This window comes from Bos taurus, chromosome 29 (assembly GCF_002263795.3).
Source record: "Bos taurus isolate L1 Dominette 01449 registration number 42190680 breed Hereford chromosome 29, ARS-UCD2.0, whole genome shotgun sequence".
Classification (NCBI taxonomy): domain Eukaryota; kingdom Metazoa; phylum Chordata; class Mammalia; order Artiodactyla; family Bovidae; genus Bos; species Bos taurus.
The window spans coordinates 18,258,283-18,280,684 of NC_037356.1; the positions used below are offsets into that span (position 1 = coordinate 18,258,283).

Sequence of the window (22,402 nt, forward strand, 5' to 3'; positions counted from 1 at the left end):
CAGACATACACTTGTATGCCAGTATTTATTGTAATTTAATTCATAATAGCCCAAAGGTTGACACTACCCAAATGTCCATCAGTAAACAAAATGTGATACATTCATACAATGCAATATTTTTCATACTTAAAAAGGAAAGAACTTCTTTTATTTGCTAGCACATGGGCAGTCCTTGCAAACATTATGCTAAGTAAAAGAAACCAGACACAAAACAACTGATATTAAAGTAGATTAGAGATTATGAGGTGCTGCAGAGTGGGAGGAGAATGGGGAGTTAATTGCTTAAAGCTTAAAGATCTTCTGTTTGAAGGGAATTCCCTGACAATCCAGTGATTGGGATTCCACCCTTTTACTGCGGAGGGCCTGGATTCAGTCCCTGGTTGGGGAACTAATATCCCACAAGCCAAGTGGTGTGGCCAAAAGAAAGAGTTTTTGTCTGGATAATAAAAAAAACTTTTGGAAGTAAGAAGTATCAATGATTATACAACATTGTGAATGTGATTGATTAATGCCACTAAATTATACACTTATTGACTAAAATGGTGAATTTTTGTTTTTATACAAAAATATTTCTCTACATACTAAATTCATGTATATCTCCACAATATATAAAAATGCAACAGTCAGAGAATATTCTCTAGATCTGGCAGTAATCTTACCTTCAACATGTTTACTGTCATATTGGATCCTAACAAGGCAGCCCATCAGTATAATATAGGTTTTGTTGTTTAGTTGCTAAGTCATGTCTGACTCTTGCAACCCCATGGACTGTAGCCAGCCAGGCTCCTCTGTCCATAGGATTTCCAAGGCAGGAATGCCTGGAGTGCGTTGGCATTTCCTCCTCCAGGGGATCTTCCCCACTCACAAATCAAACCCACATCTCTTGCATCTCCTACATTGGCAGACAGATTCTTTACCCCTGAGCCATCAGGGGAGCCTATAAGTGAAAGTTGCTCTGTCATGTTCAATTCTTTGTGACCCCATGGACTGTAGCCCACCAGGCTCCTCTCTCCATGGTTGGGCAAGAATGTCGGAGTGGGTAGCTCTCCCTTCTCCAGAGGATCTTGTCAACTCAGGGATTGAACTCAGGTCTCCCACATTGCAGGCAGATTCTTTACCATCTGAGCTACCAGGGAAGCCTATATATAGGATTAATTACCCAGAAAATAAAAGTAGAGAATTAAATCAGTCACCAATAATTTTATTTAAATATTGGGTGTTTTAAATATATTTGAAACAAAAGTATCTTGAAACAATGTTTATATACAGTTTGAAGAACACTGATCTACTTCCTGCTGCTGCTGAGTTGCTTCAGTTGTGTTGGAATCTTTGCAGCTCTATGGACTGTAGCCTGCCAGGCTCCTCTGTCCATGGGATTCTCCAGGCAAGAATACTGGAGTGGGTTGCCATGCCCTCCTCCAGGGGTCTTCCCGACCCAGGGATCGAACCCACATCTTCTATGGCTCATGCATTGCAGGTGAATTCTTTACCACTGAGCCACCAGGAAGCCTAGTCTACTTCCTAACAGCTCTTAATTCTCTTTATTTTCTTCTTGTGTTCCAGTTGGTTCTTGTTGTGTTTTTCTGGATCTATCTTCAGGTTTGCATTTATATATGTAGCTGTGGCACCATAAGGATCTCTGATAGACATCTTCCTAATCTCATCTCTTTTATTAGCAAGATAACCTCCATTTTACAGACGAAGACCCTGAAATTGAGAGAGGTGATTGACCTCGACAGGATCACACTGTTGATAGAGCCTGGATTTGAATCTCAATCTATTTTATACTAAAACCTTATATCCCTTCCTATTTAGATTATTGATTAAAAAGTAGATCTCTTAGAAAGAGGAACTTACCAATTATACTCTTTCCACTTGGGTGTATTTTAGGTATATGGTTACTCTTATCTATGGGTATAAAGTAGCTATGATAGAGATTTGATTTTTCTTGCTGGATTTTTGCCAAATACTTGCAAGATACCTTTTACTACTCTTCAGAATAGACTACTTTTGAGAGTAGCTTCTCAAATTTTTGATCTGTGTAAATGTGCCATATTTGTAGGTTAACAGATTCCAGCTGCCTGTCCAACTGAGTCCCTTTTGTAAGAGTTGTAGTATCTTACTTATCCTGATGTCAATCACAGGGTCTAACATACAGCAAAGTACTGATAAAGAACTTTATCCTTTTTGTGGAATAAACCCATTAATTGATACATGCCTGTGCTCTAGTCACTTGGGATTTTGGTATTCTTTTAATTTTTAAAACCATGTTGCTTGAGAAGTCTTGCCATTGAAGTATATCCAGTATATATTTTAAGGAATGAAAGAATCTTCCATTCTATATATAACTCTTAATATGCATTGTTATAGGCAGTATTCCCAGGTGGCTCATCAAAATAGTAAGTTGACTCTATAGTTATATCAGGGACTACTGATAGTGTAAATATTTAGTGTCCACTGTCAGCAAGGTCATGAACTTGGGAGATACTATAGAAAATAGAAAGATGATCAGACTTTGTTTTGTTTTAAAAAATATTGTAGCTTTATGGGCCATCTACCCCAAATGAAATAATATTTGTGAAAGGTCTGTTGTAAAGAGTAAAACATTTACTGTATAATGTATTAAGCATAAAGCTTGTTGCTTTGTAAGATACGTACAATCTGAATCTGCCTTCTCTTGAGTATCCTCTGCAGGGTTAAGCCAAGCTTCATCACCTTTTCTGTGAGTTATTGCAAAACAGGCTTTAGTGGGTCTCCTTGACCTTGGATTCTATCCTCCTATCTTGCCATCGTGCAACAGGACTGTTTTTCATCAGTACTTCTGAATGCTTGTTGAGTCCTCATATTTATGAGCAATGACCTACTTTCACGGCCTTGTCTCTTCCCACTCCCACCCCTCAGCACTCATGATTTAGGACTCGAAGGGCTCAGCATAAAGAGCTCTTTTATTTGCCTTCATGTCGACAAAACATACCAAAATATTCACATCCCCATTGGTTATCATATTCTGTTCTGTTTCTTCTTGAAATACTATTTATTTACCTCCTTTTCTGATAAAGCCTCATTCATCCTTTAGGTCCTAGATAAATGTCACCACTTGAATAAAAGTGTCACACTTTCCTCCATTTGGCTGAAGGGTTTCTCTCCTTTATTTTCATAGTAGTTCATGGCTATACCAGTTTCTCAGTTTGTAGATGACTCAGTGACTGCTTCTCCCCTCTAATTACTTGTTTTCATGACTTTCTCTGAATTCTGAACTTCTCAGCGCAGAGACTGTTAATTCATCTTTGCTTTCCTAATACTAAATGTGCTCAGTAAATGTTTCATTTAGTCCTCTGGAAAGAATATTATGTATAAAATAGTTGGACATATTTACATATTTGGTCAGGGATATTTGGTAAGGTTTAATTTGAATGTAATAACAAAACTACATGATTTCTAATTCTCAATCTAGCCTTTGTCCATAGTATGGTTGGTGATAACTGACCTAATTGGTGTCTTAAATATATTACTGATTTCACTATAAATTACTAGAGATACTAATTCCTATTTCTCTTATTTCTTGGCTAAAGCACAGAACCTCCTAAGGATAATAGTACAGCCATGAAAACACTTACGAGAATTGACTGAATTAATATTTTAAGGCGGTTGGAATAGTACTTGGCATGTGGTAAACACACAATAAATGTTAGCTATTGCTATTCTACTCAGAAGTTATTGATGGATAATTTAAAATAATAATTTTTTAAATTAATGTAAAAGCATCATTTTTCTATGTCTTTTGTTTATTCATCAGATATTTGTTTTGTACCTGCTGTGTATCTTATGCTTTGTCACACCCTAGGGATAAAAAGATGACTTCTCAGAGCTCAGCCAAAAAAATTCTTCTTGACTCAGACTTGAAAAGGTTTTAGTGAAAACTGTATGGGATGTAGTGGAAAGATCTGAACCAGGAGTCATAGCTTCAGTTTTGACTCAGATTCAGTTCAGTCACTAAATTTGAGAAGGACATTTCTTAGATGTATATAATAGGTACCTCAGACTCTGTAGGTATGACATCTCTTTTCCCTCACGTGTTCCTTTATGCCTTCATTAAAAGCACTTTTATCCTTCCATTTGTTCAAGTCAAGGAATTTAGATGTCACCTTTGATTTTCCTTTTCAGTCACCTTCCACATCTGTTCTTTCAAAAGTCCTTAAAATTCTCCCTTCAAAATACAGCTGTTTGCTTCTTTCTGTTCCCACTACTACACCATAGTCCGTGTCGTCATTGTCTCTTGGGTTAAAAGTTTTGTAGTTTCTGTTCTTTCCCCTCTACAATCTATTTTACACACAGCTGCCATTTTTGAAACATATATCTGATCTAATGTTTCCCCCATTAAAAATCATCTCACCATATTAAAACCCTCCTACACTGTGGTAGGGGAGGGGGGCGGGCGGGCAGGGTGTACATTGGTGCAGCCACTGTGGGAAACAGTAAGGAGGTTCCTTTCAAAACTAAAAATCGAGCTACCATATGATCCAGTAGTCCCATTCCTTGGCATATACCCAAAACTAATATAGTATTTCTTTTTTATTTTTTAGTTAAAGTATGGATGAGTTATAGTTTTGTATTGTTTCTGGCATGTAACAAAGTGATTCAGCCATAGTCTTCATATTCTTTTGGTTATCTTAGTCTTCATATTATGGTCCATTGCAGGATATAGAATATCCTTTCCTGTGATACACAGTAGGACCTTGCTGTTATTTTATATATAGTAGTTTGTATCTGCTAATCCCAAACTCCTAAATTAGGAGTTAATTAAATTAACTGCTAACCTGCTAACCCCTTTGGGCTTCCAAGTGGCTACACAGACATAGAGAACAGACTTAGGGACATGGGCCCAGGGGAGGAGGGAGAGGGTGAGATGTATGGAGACAGTAACACAGAAACTTACATTACCATATGTAAAATAGATAGCCTATGGCAATTTGCTCTGTGTCTCAGGGGACTCAAACAGGGGCTCTGTAACCCAGAGGGGTGGAATGGGGAGGGAGATGAGAGGGAGGGGACATATGTGTACCTATGGCTGATTCATGTTGATGTTTGGCAGAAACCAACACAATTTCTGTAAAGCAATTATCCTTCAACTAAAAAGTCAATTAATTAAAAAAAAAAAGAATATTCATCTATAAAAAAAGAATCCGCCTGCCAATGCAGGAGACATGGGTTCCATCTCTGGGTCAGAAAGAGCCCCTAGAGAAGGAAATGGCTACTCCAGTATTCTTGCCTGGAAAATCCCGTGGACAAAGGAGCTGGACAGGCTACAGTCCATGGGGTTGGAGAGTCGGACAGGACTGAGCATGCATGCTATCCGCTTTGGTAACCATAAGTTTGTTTTCTGTGTCTGTGAGTCTCTTTCTGTTTTGTAGATGACTTCATTTTTTGTCAAATTTTAGATTCCACATATAAGTGATGTATCGTATGGTATTTGTCTTTCTGTTTCTAATTTCACTTAGTATGATAATCTCTGGGCCCATCCATGTTGCTGGATGACAATAAAATGGATGGATGACAAAATAAAATGACATTTTATTCTTTTTGATGTGTGAGTGATATTCCATTGTATTGTATATATAATATATGCCACATTCTTTATCAATTTGCCGATGGACATTTAGTTGCTTCCTTGTCCTGGCTGTTGTAAACAGTGCTCCTGTGCACATAGGGGTGCATCTTTTATAATTAGAATTTCCTCTGCATAGATGCCCAGGAGTGGGATTGCCGGATCATATGGCAACTCTATATTTGGTTTTTTAAGGAACCTTTTTACGTTTTTCATGGTGGCTGTACAAGCCACAGTCCCACCAGCAGTGTAGGAGGGTTTTCTTTTCCCGACACCCTGTCCAGCATTTAACACAATATTCTGAACTGGCTATACTACCCACTCCCCAAAATGTAAAAAATCTTCCCATCGCATTTGAAATTAGATTTTAATTTCTTACGTGCTTTACATCGTCTGGCCTTTGGTTTCCTTTTCTTTTTCTGTTCTCCCCCTTATTCTGCTTCGTACACAGTGATCCTTTTTTCTGTTTTTAGATATGTCAGACCTTTGTGCCAGCTTGTTTCTTCTGTCTGAAACACTCCTCTACCAGTCTTTTTATGGCTGATGTTTATTTATCAGTCATATCTCAACTTTTGGTGTCAGATGTCAGCTTTTTAGAATGAGGCCTTGCCTGAGCACTAAACCGTTTCTCTCCACTTGATATTTTCTTATATTCACTCATTTGACTACCTCCTAGAATATAAGCTCCATGGTGGCAGTTTGGTTGTTTTCTTTACCATGGTGTCCCAGCTCTTTGATTAGTTCCTGCCATAGAACAAGTACTCAGTAAATGTGGAATCACTGGATAAATGAATCTCTTTAAACTTCATGTTTTTAAATTGTAAAATAAAAATTTCCATCTGAATGATATTAAGGGACTCCCTCATCAAAGATAAACAAAACCAAACACTGGTTAAAGGCTGTACTGACAGATTTATTCAATAACTAACTTTAGTAGATGGAGCTTGAACTCAATTTCAGTTTGCCCAGAGGTGGCTGGTATTTTAAAGGTAGGATGAGGGAGTTGGGGAGATGGTAATGAGAGAGTAAAGGAGTTGAGCTGTGTTAGGGAAATAAAAAAATCACAAAAGCCAGTTATGAGAGTTGGTCAAAGTCAGCTTGATTAGGCCTTTTGTGCCTGCAACTTCTGCAGTCTGATGATTACATAACAAAAGGATTGGCTTTCAGGTCCTTGAGAAGGACACGCCTGTCTTGTAGAATGTATAGATAACATCTCTCAAAGGTTTAGAGGAAAGATTTACAATTTTAAGTTTGTTTGTTTTAAAAGTAGTTGGGAATTCCTTGGCAGTCCAGTAGTTAATACTTGTCGTGGTCACTGGGATGGGGCAGGTTCAATTCCTGGTCAGGGAGCTAAGATCCTGCAAGTGCCTGTTGTGACAAAAAGGAAAAAAAAGAGAGATTTAGAGGTCCTCCAGGATCTGATCAGATGTTGGCTGGAACAAACAATAAATCCTTTTGGCAACCTTGAGTTTTCTAGACAACAATGAAAGAGCAGGGGTGTGCCCTTAGGCTGATAGAAGCCATTCAAGTGGTGGTCTAGTCTCTCAGTGCCAACATTTGGATGTTCATGCTGAGAATTTTGTGGTTTTTCTACACCCTTCCTCCTTTTTAATACCTTTCCTTCTAAACTGCCAAAAAGAGAAGAATTATTGGTGCTTCCATTGTGTATATGAGTCTAAGATTAATATGTTAATGATCTCACTGAGATAAAATCTGTGTTTTTGCTGAATAGGCATGTCAAACCACCTTTCTTAAACATGTTCAGCTGCTGTGAACTTTTAAATGCCCCCCACACCCCCTACCCCTTATTTTCCATCCTCAACCTTGTTTTTTCTCTGTAGAAGTCAAGAAGAATAGATACAGGGAGTTTTGGAATGACAACAGGCAGGCAGCCAAGAGACCTCCCATGCTGAATGGCATTCAACCTTGCAGGCACGGAACACAAAATCAGTGTGTATCGGAAAGACTGTTCCTTAGGCACTATACAGGGAAACAACAAGACATAATCACTCATTAGCACATTTAGAGAGAATCAAACTTAAAACCAGTATTATGGAATGATAATTTATGGTGATAAATGTGGATGGTTTGGATATTGGAACATTCTCTAAAAAGGAATTGCTTGCAAAACCAAATTAAATAGGCTGCTTGGTTAGAATCAGATGAAACCTGGGTAATTTATGTGGATTACCAATCTAGTAGGGATCCCTTTACTTTAAAGCCCCAAGAATAACTGTCTAGACGGTCTCTAATAAACAAAGCTAGTTTCTGGTCCTCTAGGCAAACTGTGGCCCCTGTGTCAAATCTCGCCTTTCTGCCTGTTTATGTGTGGCTTAAGAAGTAAGAATGGTTTTCATGTATTGAAATGCTTGGGAGAATGGTTGACATATGGAAATTATATGAAATTCAAATTTCCTTACAAATAAAGTGGTATTGTAAAGTGGTATTGCTCACTCATTTATGTATTATAGAAAATATTGCTTTTCCTGGAATGTGACATCAAGTGGGCCTTAGGAAGCATTAGTACAAACTAAGCTAGTGGAGGTGATGGAATTCCAGCTGAGCTATTTCAAATCCTAAAAGATGATGCTGTGGAAATGCTGCAGTCAACATGCCAACACATTTGGAAAACTCAGCAGTGGCCACAGGACTGGAAAAGAAGGGCAATGCTAAATGATAAAACTGCTGCACAGCTGCCCTCATTTTACATGCTAGCAAGGTTATGCTCAAATCCTTCAAGCTAGGCTTCAACAGTATATGAACCGAGAACTTCCAGATGGATAAGCTCAATTTAGAAAAGGCAGAGGAACCAGAGATCAAATTGCCAGCATCTGTTGGATCATAGAAAAAGCAAAAGAATTCCAGAAAAACATCTACTTCTGACAGTGTGGATAACAACAAACTGTGGAAAATTCTTAAAGAAATGGAAATACCAGACCACCTTACCTGCCTCCTGAGAAATCTGTATGCAGGTCAAGAAGCAGCAGTCAGAACCAGCCATGAAACAATGGACTGGTTCAAAATTGGGAAAGGAGTACGTCAAAGCTGTGTATTGTCACCCTGTTTATTTAACATGTAAGCAGAGTACATCATGGGAAATGCCAGGCTAGATGAAGCACAAGCTGGAATTAATATGGCCAGGAGAAATATGAACAGCTTCCGATATGCAGATGATACCACTCTAGTGGCACAAAGTGAAGAGGAACTAAAGAGCCTCTTAATGAGGGTGAAAGAAGAGAGTGAAAAAGCTGGCTTAAAACTCAACATTCAGAAAACTAAGATCATGGCATCTGGTCCCATCACTTCATGGCAAATAGATGGGAAAACAATGGAAACAGTGACAGACTTTATTTTTTGGGTTCCAAAATCACTGCAGATGGTGACTGCAGCCATGAAATGAACCTTGGAAGGAAAGCTATGACAAACCTAAACAGCATATTAAAAAACAAAGACATTACTTTGCTGACAGAGGTTCATATAGTCAAAGCTATGGTTTATCCAGTAGTCATGTACCGGAGAAGGCAATGGCACCCGGCTTCAGTACTCTTGCCTGGAAAATCCCATGGATGGAGGAGCCTGGTAGGCTGCAGTCCATGGGGCCGCTAAGAGTCGGACACGACTGAGAGACTTTACTTTCACTTTTCACTTTCATGCATTGGAGAAGGAAATGGCAACCCACTCCAGTGTTCTTGCCTGGAGAATCCCAGGGACAGGGGAGCCTGGTGGGCTGCCGTCTGTGGGGTCACACAGAGTTGGACACGACTGAAGTGACTTAGCAGCAGCAGCAGCAGCATGTGAGAGTTGGACCATAAAGAAGTCTGAGCACCAAAGAAATGATGCTTTCAAACTGTGATGTTGGAGAAGACTCTTGAGAGTCCCTTGGACTGCAAGGAGATCCAACCAGTCCATCCTAAAGGAAATCAGTCCTGAATATTCATTGGAAGGACTGATACTGAAGCTGAAGCTCCAATACTTTGGCCACTTAATGCAAAGAAACAGTTCATTGTTAAAGACCCTGATTCTGGGAAAGATTGAAGGCAGGAGGAGAAAGGAGATGACAGAGGGTGAGATCATTGAATCACCGATTCAATGGACATGAGTTTAAGCTAACTTTGGAAGATGGTGAAGGACAGGGAAGCCTGGCATGCTGCAGTCCATGGATTTGCAGAGTCAGACATGACTTAGCTTCTGAACATGACTTAGCAACATGACTGCTTTTGCACTGTAACAGAGTGTAATAGTTGAAAAAGAGGCCATGTAGTCACAAAACCTAAATTATTTTGTTTGTCTCTTAGAAGTTTGCTGACCCCTGATGGGATTATGTAGTCCTGCATAAGAATTATTTAAGTGTCATTTATAATGCTTTTTTTATTTGTGGCATTTCCTTTGTGGTAACAATGTGCTGTGCTCAGTTGCTCAGTCCTGTCCCACTCTTTGAGACCCCATGGGCTGTATCCTGCCAGACTTCTGTGTCCATGGAATTTTCCAGGCATGAATACTGGAGTGGGTTGCCATTTTCTACTCCAAGGGATCTTCCCACCTGGGGATCAAACCTACACTCTTGTGTCTCTTGCAGTGGCAGGGGTATTTTTCACCACTGCATCCCTGGGAAGGTAGTAAAAATAGGTTATGGCTATTTGGGCAAATCTGAGTAATGGGTCTTGAGGGGCCAAGAGGGACCTTGAGGGACTTGAGGGGCCCTCCAGGGGCCAAGAGGGACCTTTGGAGGGGAGGTCTTCAAATAGCATAGTGTAAGTCTGCATTGCTTAAAGAAACTGATGTATGGCAAAACCAATACAATATTGTAAAGCCTCCAATTAAAATAAATTTATATTAAAAAAAAGAAAAAAAGAAACTGAAAATGAATAGCATGTTTATCTCTGAATATCAGCACAGCAAAGGTTTTACACCCTGAACATTGTAAATGAAGGTCAGTAAATTGAAGCTAAGTAGTGCAGATGCAGAGGCCTGTATCTTAATTCTCTCTCTACCTCACTCTGTCCCTCCTTCCCTTTCACACAGTAAATGATAATCAATAGCTCTTCAGCTGTATTTGGTATCAGTGACGCCGTGAGCCATTGACTGTGCATTGGTAACTAGGTTGTTGGCTATGCTTTGGAGCTGTGTCATTCTCAGCCCCTCTGGGTGAAGTTGAGCTTCCCCACACTCAGCTTTAGGCTTCAAAGTATTTTAGGGGTGTGGTACACAGTAGAGCACTCAAGAAATGCTTCAGCCAAGTCGTAAGCTTTAGTCTATGTTGTGGACTGTCCCTCTAATTTTTTTTTTTGATTGAGATATTATTGACATACTGTGAAAGTCACCTTTTAAAAATATGCAATTCAGTTTTTTAAGCATATTCACAAATATGTGAGCTACTTTAATAGTAGAACACTGTCTTAACTGTAGAGCATTTTTAAAGTTACTCTAAAAGGAAGCCCATTAGCAACAACTGTTCCTCCCTCTACTTACCCACTAGCAATTTTGTCTATATGGATTTGACTTTTGTGGAAATTCTATATACAAACACTCCAAAATCTGTGACCTTTTATATCTGATTTTTTTAAACCTAGCATCATGTTTTTAATATTCATCCATGTTGTACAGTATAGCAATACTTCATTCCTTTTCATGGATTCATAAAATTCCATTGTGTTTATATTCCACATATTATTTTATTCATTCATCACTTGATGTAAATTTGGGTTGATCCCACCCTTGGCTATTATAAATAATATTGAGATGAACATTTGTATAGCATATATTTTCATTTTTGTATATGTACATACCAAGGAATGGAATTGCTAAGTCATGTGGTAACTCAGTGTTAACTTTTTGAGGAACTGCTAACCTTTTTTTTTTTTTTTAAACAAAGTGACTGCACTAGTTTACATTCCTATCATTTGCTATTTTCCTTCTTTTTGATTATAGTTATCCTAACATGTATGAAGTAGTATTGCAGTGTGATTTTGAATTACATTTCCCTAATGACTAAGGTCATTGGTCATCTGCTGTGGTTTTTGGCCATTTACTCTTTGGCGCAAAGTATCTGTTCATATGTTGACTTTTAGCTTTTGTTATATCACCTGAGGGTCTGCCCTGTGTGGTATTCTAGAAAAATTTCCTTCACTCTGTATGTCTCAGTATTTTTTCTCTGCAAAATACAATGCTGTAGCAGTCAAAGGAAGTATGGTATTCCAGAGAATGGAGAGCTCTTTCTTCCTTTTTGCCTTTAAAGATCTTCCACTATAGAGTTCCTGGCCTTACTGCTTGGTTATATTTTTTCTATCCTAACAATGATCTCCTGCGATTCTATTACACAAGTTGGTTTAAAAAAAAAAAAGACGACGACACTGGTACTGGAGAGGAAAAGAGTAACCCCTCCCAGGAGGGCCAGCTTAGTCTTATTCCTAAGTTGAGATGGTTATGTAAGCAGTCTCACTTGCCTTTTTGTTTTTCTCCTCCCAGCCTTTCTAGCCAGTTTCCCAACTAGACAATCTTGTGCCTTTTGTTGGTTCTTCTCCCTGGGCCTTCATTATACTCTTTGCTTCTTGGATTGGAAAAAGAGTGTGAAGTTTGTAGGCACTTTATATCATTTTTCATGTCTACTTCACAACCTTTAAGATCAATATTACTACTGCTCCCCTTTTATTGCTGAGGAAACTGGCTCATAGAATCCATGGCATCTCTCCTGATAAGTGTAATTTATCCAGATCTTCTTTCTTCATACTGTTAAATTGTCTCTGGTTTGCTTGAAATGTTTGTGTGGAAAGAGAAACCTAGAAATTTAAGTTAATGCCACATTATAGAAGCCAAGCAGTGAAATCTTTACCCATAATTAGGAGGACTTTGAGTTGGAGAGTTACTCAAATAAAAATGTGTCTACAATTTGGCATGTTATTTTTAGCTTGCTTCTAGTCTACGCATAGAAATGAATTATTGTCCTTGTCCTGGAGGAACTATGCTATTTGGAGAGGTGGAATCAGATAATTACTTGCATTTGGGAAACTGTGCCACAAAAGTGTACATAAAATTCTTGAGAGCGAAGGAGACAGCTGCAGAGGTCACTGCTTATCTTGAATGCAGTCATCATTCAGTAGTAGTAGTCGACATTTTTGATATATTTAAATAGTAGGTATTTCAGAGTGTGATTGGATTGGACTGTGTTTGGCATAAACTTTTTCCTTTATGTATTAACAAAACAGTTAACATAGTTGTACAACAAAACTACCAATGTAAATAAAAATTGCTTTTCTGTATTAAGACCTTAACTTTCTCTTGACAGATATGCCAAGAGTTTAATAGCACCTGGGCGTGGGAGATGGAGAAGAAAGGCTATCTTGAAATGAGTGTTGAATGCAAGTTAGCACTCTTAAAGGTAATAAATTTATTATTTGTTAAAATTATTTTAATTAAAAAATCACTTTGACTCCTTCTGGTTGAATTGGGAAGCAACTAGAAAGTAGACATTTTTATTGTTAGTGGAAAAGGACAATAGAATTTTCTTTTTTTAATTTATTTTTTGGTGATAAAACTCTTCTTTAAATTACTGTTTTTTGTTGTTTTTCAATACACACTTATATCTAGGTTTAATGATCTCTGCCTGTAGGGATAATGGCAAACAGTTACCCTAGATTAATTTTATGCATTGTTGGCAGCCTTCAAAATCATAGCTAACAAATATGGTAAAGTGTGGTTAATCTTTCACTGATTTACTAAATCAAAGATTCAGGGAAGAAATCTTATATACACTAATCATATATAAAAATTTTAATAAATAGTTTTTATTAAAACTAACTTTTTTGTGCTGGCAGTATGATTTTTTTTTTTTCCCCCAAGAAAATTCTCCAGAGGCAATTATCAGTAAGACTGCCTTTGGTAAAAATTATGTATGTCTCAAGCTTTCAAAAATAGACAGCCATTTCAAGAATAAAGTTTATCTAAAAGCTTTAAGAGAAGGTCATTGAAAATTTTATACCATGAACCAATTTGGGAGACTTTAATACAAAAACTCAGTGTTTTAGAATATAATTTAATTTTGGGGTCACTGGTTGTGTTAAACCTATAAATTTATGTAATACTAAAATTGTATGTTAAATTAGAAATTTGTCTTTTAAAATTGCTTATTGTAAAATAAGTGTACAAAAGAGGAGAGAGGAAAGTAAAAGGTGGACAAACATACTCTTTCTCTTCTTATCCCTGAATCTGTTTCATGGTTGAACATAACACATTTATTGTGATGGAAAAACATTTATGGGGTATTTTAAATCATGTTGTGACTATTTTCCAGTACCTCTGTGAGTGTCAATTTGATGACAATCTCAAATTCAAGAATATTATCAATGAGGAGGATGCCGATACCATGCGTCTCCAGCCAATTGGCCGTGACAAAGATGGCCTCATGTACTGGTACCAGTTGGATCAAGATCACAATGTCAGAATGTACATAGAAGAACAAGATGATCAAGATGGCTCTTCATGGAAGTGCATTGTGAGGTATCTTTTATTGGAAATTTTTTTACATTTATTTGCATGTTTCTTACTTTGATCTCTTCTCTACCAGAATATAGTCTCTGTGGCTTGGTGATTCTTTTCCGTTGATGGGGTTGGGAATTTCTAGGATCTGGCCTAGTGCCCAGCACAATACCCATTGGAAGCACTTAGTTATTTGTCAAATAAATAACATTTAGCAATGTGGTCCACATCAGGACATATACCTAGTACTTTAGGGAGCTGGAATTCAAAAAATAATGATGCATAGGTAATATACACAGAGAAAACCATTGTTAGAGAGAAATATAAGAAAAACAGAAATATATTTTGGATCTTAGTTTCCTAACCAGGGATTGAACCCAAACCCTTGGCAGTGAAAGCACAGCATCCTAACCGCTGCATTGTCAGGGAATTCCCAGAGAAACATAAATTGATTTTTATTTAGCTATATAGGTTTCTATTAGGTGTTATTTATTCTTCTTAAATTTGTCTGATTCATGTGACACATATTTTCATGTGAAAATATACTACATTTTCAGTTTTTCCTGTGCATACATTTCTTTAGTGAGGTCTGAAGAAATCTGAGGAATATTATGCTTTTCTGTCCTAATCCTTCTTGAAAAATCTTGATTTCTTATGTTTGTGTTGATAAATATATTTGAATGGAAACATTTAATTTAATATAAAGCTTTGAAATAAAACTTTTAAAAAAATTGATTAGTGACTCTCGGATTGTTATTCAGAATCTTTATGTCTCTAATTTTCTGTTTTTGCAAATTATTTAGAATTTATTGTATTAATTTCCACAATTTACATTAATTTTGAAAATATTATAGGATTTATAACTAGAGTAGGGAGAACTAATGGATATATTTCCAGTGGTTTATGAAGACTCTTTTAACTTTAACTCATCTTTGTTTATGCTTAGATTTTAGCAGATTTTTATTAGTGGTCATTTATTAATATTTTGAAGAGAAAATTCTAGTAATTCATGATATTTGTTTGGGTCATGGAAGCTGAACTTTTATTCCCTAAGAATAAACTTTGAATGAGCTCATGGGGGATTGTTTTTTAACCATTTTTTCATCATATTATGATGAAATATATTATTATATATTATATATGATATTATATCATCATACATAATATATATTATATCATATATGATATAATAGCATCATATATAAAATATAATATACACCATATAATATGGTTTTCCATATAGTTAAATTACTAAATTCAAATAATGTGGTCCTTAAATAAGATGTACTCACCATCTCTCCCTGTGAATACATACATTAAATAAGGTTCTGTTCATGATGTTTTACCACCATTCTACTGTTTTCTTTATTAAACTTGCATAGTTGTTTGAAACAACTGCTTTGTGGAAGAAAAACTTAGGACAGAGAAAAATTATTATGATTATTATTAATCAGTCATATGTGCTTTTAAACAACTGCTAGTATATAATGTTTTAAGTAGATAATACCCCAATGCACCATGTAAGAGAAAGACCATAGATTTTATAGCTAATAAGTGAATCTAGTGTCCTCTGCTTATCATCTGTAGGAAGATTGCTTAATTACTCTTATCAGTTCAGTTCAGTCGCTCAGTCATGTCTGACTCTGCAACCCCATGAATCGCAGCACGCCAGGCCTCCCTGTCCATACTCTTTGCTAAAATGAAGTTGATAATACTTCCCCAGTAAAGCTGTTCTGAGGACTATAAGAGAAGTCATACTAGGGCTGTAGTACATGCTCCATAAAAATCTGTTTCTTCTCCTAACCTTTTAAATTACTGCATTTGCTTACAACTTCTAACCCTAAGGATTGAAACTTAGTTACTTCATAAGAGAAATGTTTATCTGTAGGAAGAGAAAAGAGCAAATTTGCCAGCCAGCTTTTTCCAAATATGTAGTAATATTTGGGATCATTAATACTATTTTGGGTGTATTAGTCTCATTTCAGGTAATTAAAGGCAGATTCTAAACAACTGATTGTCACACTACTGTTCCTTTATTTCCTTCAAGTCATAGATTTGAATTGCATGCCTGCTTGTGTAGTAGGCACTGTGCTGAGCAGTTGGGGAGCTAGTGGTGAATAGTACAGCTCTGGGATCTCTCATGATCTTCATGCACCTGTGGAATTCCTTATATTGTAAGCAGTAATTCTTAGTTGTATTTAATGTGTGTTTTCTAGGGACGTATCATAGTTTTGATAAATTCTTGATATGTTCTGTGACATGGCATTTCAGTTAACTTTAACTTAACATACTAGTACTATTTTGGACAGATGTACTGAGCTTTTTCATCCATACAGGTCTCTCATTTTTGTGAACGTTGAATGTGAAAAGCATTGTGTTACTATTCTTTGTTGTTTATTCACTAAGTCTGACACTCTTTTCCTACCCCTTGGACTGTAGTCCACCGGGCTCCACTGTCCATGGAATTTCTCAGGCAAGAATATTAGAGTGGGTTGCCATTTCCTTTTCCAAGGAATCTTCCTGACCCAGAGATCAAACCCGCATCTCCTACATTGGCAGGTGGATTCTTTACCACTGAGCCACTAGGGAAGCCCTATTGTTCTTTTCTTTCCTCAAAATTGAGATCTTAGTGCTCACTAAAATACATTATATATCCAAAACAATGTAGGGCATCATTCCATTTGTCACTGAGAAGATTCTTCCTGGAGTATAGTATTTAGAATTGGATGTCAAACTCTTGACAAGAATATCAATATAGTAGAATGAGTTCTTTATGAAAGGAACCGCAAAGAAAATGATTTAATAAACTGAAAATACTTGATCTAGCATAAGTGTAGGGAGATATAACTATCTGTAAACATTTAAAGAGTTGATTTGTGTAAGAGTATTTCTTTCAAGGGCTCAACCTGCATCAGTGGATAAAAATTATGGGGTAGTAGAATGGAGTTTATGGAGGTGAGAACATTTGTGTGTTTTATATTGCAGAGAAATAATTGTTGGAAGACTGATAGATGCTATCAAAAAACATTTTCTAAACTTGTAGGTTTCAGTCTTTTTCAGAAGATAGAAGAAGGGAGGGTTAATTCTGAATTCATTGAATGAGGCTAGCCTTACCAAAACCAGGCAAAGATATTACAAGAAAAAAATGATAGACCAGCATCTCTAAGGAACATAAATACAGAACTTTTCAAAAAATATTAGCAAATCAAATCCAACAATGCATAAAAATATATATATGTATAATATGATGAAGTAAGATTTATCTCAGGTATAGAAGACTGGTTCAATATTTGAAAATCATCAGCAGGCTAAAGAAGAAAATATCACATGATCATGTCAATATATAACAGAAAAGCCATTTGATAGATGTCAACACTGTTTGATGATTAGAAGTCTTTAGTAATGTAGGAAGAGACAGAAACGTCCTTGATTAAAAAAATGTATTGGAAATTTCCTGGAAATCCAGTGGTTAGGACTCTCCACTTACACTGCTGTGGGCCCAGGTTCAATCCCTGTTCAGGAACTAATACCCTGTGTGACTGCTAAAAAAATACTGATTTCCTATGGAGGCAGAAAATAAATCCTATGCAAAATTGGAAGGTTTCCAATACTTGACTTACAACAAAAGTGAAGGATCATCTAAAAGATTTGTTAGTTGAGTGTTTTAAATTATTTGTTTTAAAAGCTACCAGAAACCTACATGTAGCATCTATTTAATGAAGAGAAACTTGAGGTTTTTCCTACTATGATTAGGAACAAAGCAAGGGTATCTACTCTATTCCTTTTTAACATCATATTGGAAGTTCTAACTAGTGCAGTAAAAAAAGGAAATAAAAGACATTTCTCTGCGAACAGAGAAATAAAACTTGTTGTTTGCAAATGACATCATCTTCTTTGTAAAAAATCTGAAAGAATCAACCAAAAATCTCCTGGAACTAGTTTATTATTGTAGCAGTGTTGCAGGACAAAAAAATTAATACACAAAGGTCAATCACTTTGATATATACCATCAGTGAATGTATGTTATCTGAAATTAAAAGCACAGTACCATTTACATCAGTGCCCCTAAAGCTGAAATACCTAGGTGTAAATCTAACAAGAGTATGCACGAATCTATATGAGGAAAGAAAAGCTAATGAAAGAAATTAAAAAAATAAATGGAGAGATATTCCATTATTCCATGTTCAAGTATATAAGAACACTTAATATTGTCATGATATCAGTAGAGTCTGATCTGACTCTGTTGAGTCACTGCAGTCCCAATCAAAATTCCAGCAAGTTATTTTGTGGATATCAATAAATTGACTCTCAAATTTATAGGCAAAAGACCTATGACACACAGTCTTATGAAAGAACAAAGTTGAAGTACTGACCTTACCTGAGTCTGTGCCTTTCTATAAATCTACCATAATGAAGAATCTAGTATTGGCAAGAGAATAGACAGGTAGATCACTGAGACAGAATAGGGACCACTGGATTAGATGCACACAAATATAGTCAACTTATGTTTGACCAAGGAGCAAAAGCAATACAGTGGAGAAAAGATAGTCTTTACGATTTGTCTTGGAACAATTGGACGTCCGCATTCAAAAAGCTGAATCTAGACACACACGTTTACAACCTTTACAAAAATTAACTCACAGTGATTCACAGACCTACATATAAAATACAAAACTATAAAACTCCCAAGAAGAAAGCATAGAAGAAAATCTAGATGACTTCAGGTTTGTTACAGTGCCAAAGGTGTAATCCATCAAAGAAAGAATTGATGATGCTTAGTTAGTTCAGTCGCTTAGTCGTGTCCGACTCTTTGCCACCCCATGAATTGCAACACACCAGGCCTCCCTATCCATCACCAACTCCCGGAGTTCACTCAGACTCAACGTCATCGAGCCGGTGATGCCATCCAGCCATCTCATCCTCTGTCGTCCCCTTCTCCTCCTGCCCCCAATCCCTCCCAGCATCAGAGTCTTCGAGCCGGTGATGCCATCCAGCCATCTCATCCTCTGTCGTCCCCTTCTCCTCCTGCCCCCAATCCCTCCCAGCATCAGAGTCTTTTCCAATGAGTCAACTCTTCGCATGAGGTGGCCAAAGTACTGGAGTTTCAGCTTTAGCATCGTTCCTTCCAAAGAACACCCAGGGCTGATCTCCTTTAGAATGGACAGGTTGGATCTCCTTGCAGTCCAAGGGACTCTCAAGAGTCTTCTCCAATACCACAGTTCAAAAGCATCAATTCTTCAGCGCTCAGCTTTCTTCATAGTCCAACTGTCGCATCCATACATGACCAGTGGAAAAACCATAGCCTTGACTAGACGAACCTTTGTTGGCAAAGTAATGTTTCTGCTTTTCAATATGCTGTCTAGGTTGGTCATAACTTTTCTTCCAAAGAGTAAGCGTCTTTTAATTTCAGGGCTGCAGTCACCATCTGCAGTGATTTTGGAGCCCAGAAAAATAAAGTCAGCCAATGTTTCCACTGTTTCCCCATCTATTTGCCATGAAGTGATGGGACCAGATGCCGTGATCTTTGTTTTCTGAATGTTGAGTTTTAAGCCAACTTTTTCACTCTCCTCTTTCACTTTCATTAAGAGGCTTTTTAGTGCTGGCCTTCATTAAAATTAAAAATTTCTGCTCTGTGAAAGACAATGTCAACATAATGCAAATATAAGTCACAGAATGGGAGAAAATTATTTACAAAAGACGTATCTGATAGAGCACTGCTATTTAAATTACTGTACAAATAACTTTTAAAGTCCAACAATAAGAAAACAAACAACCTGATTTAGAGTGGACCAATGACCTTATCAAACAGATGGCAAATCAGCACAGGAAAAGGTGCACCATGCCCAGTGTCATCAGGGAGATGGAAATTAAGACAACAGTGAGGTATTGCTAGACACCTCCTACAGTGGCTAAAATCGAGAACAGGTTTCCCATTTGCCTGCAATGAAGGAGACGTGGGTTCCCTCCCTGGGTCAGAAAAATCCCCTGGAGAAGGAAATGGCAGCCCACTTCGGTATGCTTGCCTGGAAAATCCCGTGGACCGAGGAGCCTGGCGGGCTCTGGTCCATAAGGTCGCAAGAGTCGGGCGTGACTTAAGGGCTAAACAACAACAAAATCGAGAACACTGTTAACACCAAATGGTGGTGAGAATATAGAGCAATAGGAACTTAGATTCGTTGCTGATGGGAATGCAAAATGACACAGTCAGAAAGATTGTTTGGTGGCTTTGCAAAATTAAACATTATCATATGAACCAGCAGTCATGCTCTTTGGCATTTGCCCAAAGAAGTTGAAAGCTTATGTCCTTACAAAAACCTGCACACGAATGTTTGTAGCAGCTTACTCAAACTTGCCAAAGCCTGAGAATAGCCAAGATGTTCTTCATCAGGTAAATGGATAAGCTACAGTGTATCCAGAAATGGAATATTGTCATTTAAAAAACAAATGTGCTATCAAGCCATGAAAAGATAGAGGAAATTTAAATCGTGTTAATAAGAGAAGAACTGATGCTTTTGAACTGTGGTGTTGGAGAAGACTCTTAAGAGTCCCTTGGACTGCAAGGAGATCCAACCTGTCCATTCTAAAGGAGATCAGCCCTGGGTGTTCTTTGGAAGGAATGATGCTAAAGCTGAAACTCCAGGACTTTGGCCACGTCATGCGAAGAGTTGGCTCATTGGAAAAGACTCTGATGCTGGGAGGGATTGGGGGCAGGAGGAAAAGGGGATGACAGAGGGTGAGATGGCTGGGTGGCATCACCGACTCAATGGACATGAGTTTCAGTGAACTCTGGGAGTTGGTGATGGACAGGGAGGCCTGGCTTGCTGTGATTCATGGGGTCACAAAGAGTCGGACACGACTGAGCAACTGAACTGAACTGAATAAGAGAAGGCAATCTGAAATTAACTGTATGATTTCAACTATATGATGTTTTGAAAGACCTTGTGTAATAATGTTCATAGCATCTTTGTTCATAATAGTCCTCATATTTGGATTATTACTTAGCAATAAAAAGAAATGACCTATAATGCATGCAGTTTTGTGGCTTTGTTCCTAAGGAATTATCATGTGTGAGAAATCAAAAAGTACATACCATTTTATTAAGTTCTGGAATTAACTGATGTATGCTTACAGTGTTTGAAACTGATTCCATTTTGCTTTTGCTGGAGCAGAGGAATTGAGTAGGACAGGGCAGGAGGGGTTTGGGGGTGATAGTAATATTCCTTTTCTCGATCGAGCTATGGATTACACAGGTGTATGCATTTGTCAGAACCGATTTGCTGAACACCTAAGATCTGTTCATTTCAAAGGATATAAATTATACCTCAAAAATATTTTAAATACTAATAATTATTTCATAATCATTTTCAAAATGCTGTTTGCTAAATAGTGTACAGTTTTCATGTACACATAATTAGGAAATCTGTCAAGGAATTTCTGTGACTAATATAGCACAGAGTTTGAAAATATGGTCTCTGAAGTCAGACTTTCTATAATTCAGTTCTGCCTTTAATATATATTAATTAACTCTGATCATAGGCAGATCATTGTATCTTTCTGCATGTTCTCACTTTCTTAGTCTAAAAAATGGGGGTAATAATAGTACTTATTTAATCAGATTATATTAGAATTACATGAACTAATTCATGTCATGATTTTGGAGTAGTGCCTGGAACATAGTAATCACTTACTAATGTTAACTTCTGTTATTAATATACTCCTGTTAATATTACTCATTAATACCTTCTTTCGGTTTCTTGACCCCCTTAGATACTGTTGTACTCAGTTTTTTTCCTTTTTATCTGCTCAGTGATACGAAATTATATGAGAAAAGTGGAATATTATTGGTGAATAGTGGAATCATGTATTACAGACATCTGCTAAAAACTTGCTTTGTCACTGTCCTGGCCTCTGAAAGGGAAAAGACTTAATGCCGTTCCTAAGCTTTCCATATTGTTGGAGAAAGATACAGGGAAATAGGAAATGATAATGTAGTGTCGTAAATGTGATCTGTGATGGAGATTACTCCAGTGTGCTATGGAGGATCAAGATATCTAACCCATGTTTGCCAGAAGATGATGCCTGTGCTTGGTTTTGTTTTTTTGTCTGTTTTTTTTTTTTTTTTTTTTTATTGAATTTTGCTACCAGATCAGTTGCTTCTGAACAGTTGCTTTTGTTTATCCCTGCCAATTCTAATTCTGAACATCCCTTAAGAAAACTCATATTCCGTATTATAATAATTAGAGTGAACGTTTCATTTCACTCAAGTCTAGGTTAACTGTAGGTACAGATAGTTTAGAATCTGTCAAAATCAGTCAGTCTGCCCAA

General features: G+C 37.2%; 1 protein-coding gene across 3 annotated transcripts in view; it reads left to right on the top strand.

The window, feature by feature from the left end:
• Positions 1-22,402, top strand: part of RSF1 (remodeling and spacing factor 1) — a 148,931-nt gene that overhangs the window by 69,622 nt on the left and 56,907 nt on the right. For all 3 annotated transcript variants that reach the window (XM_010820856.4, XM_005226727.5, XM_002699063.6), the window contains exons 3-4: positions 12,888-12,980; positions 13,893-14,098. In XM_010820856.4, coding sequence (XP_010819158.1) covers positions 12,888-12,980; positions 13,893-14,098 — 299 coding nt within the window. The remainder of the gene's footprint in view (positions 1-12,887; positions 12,981-13,892; positions 14,099-22,402) is intronic.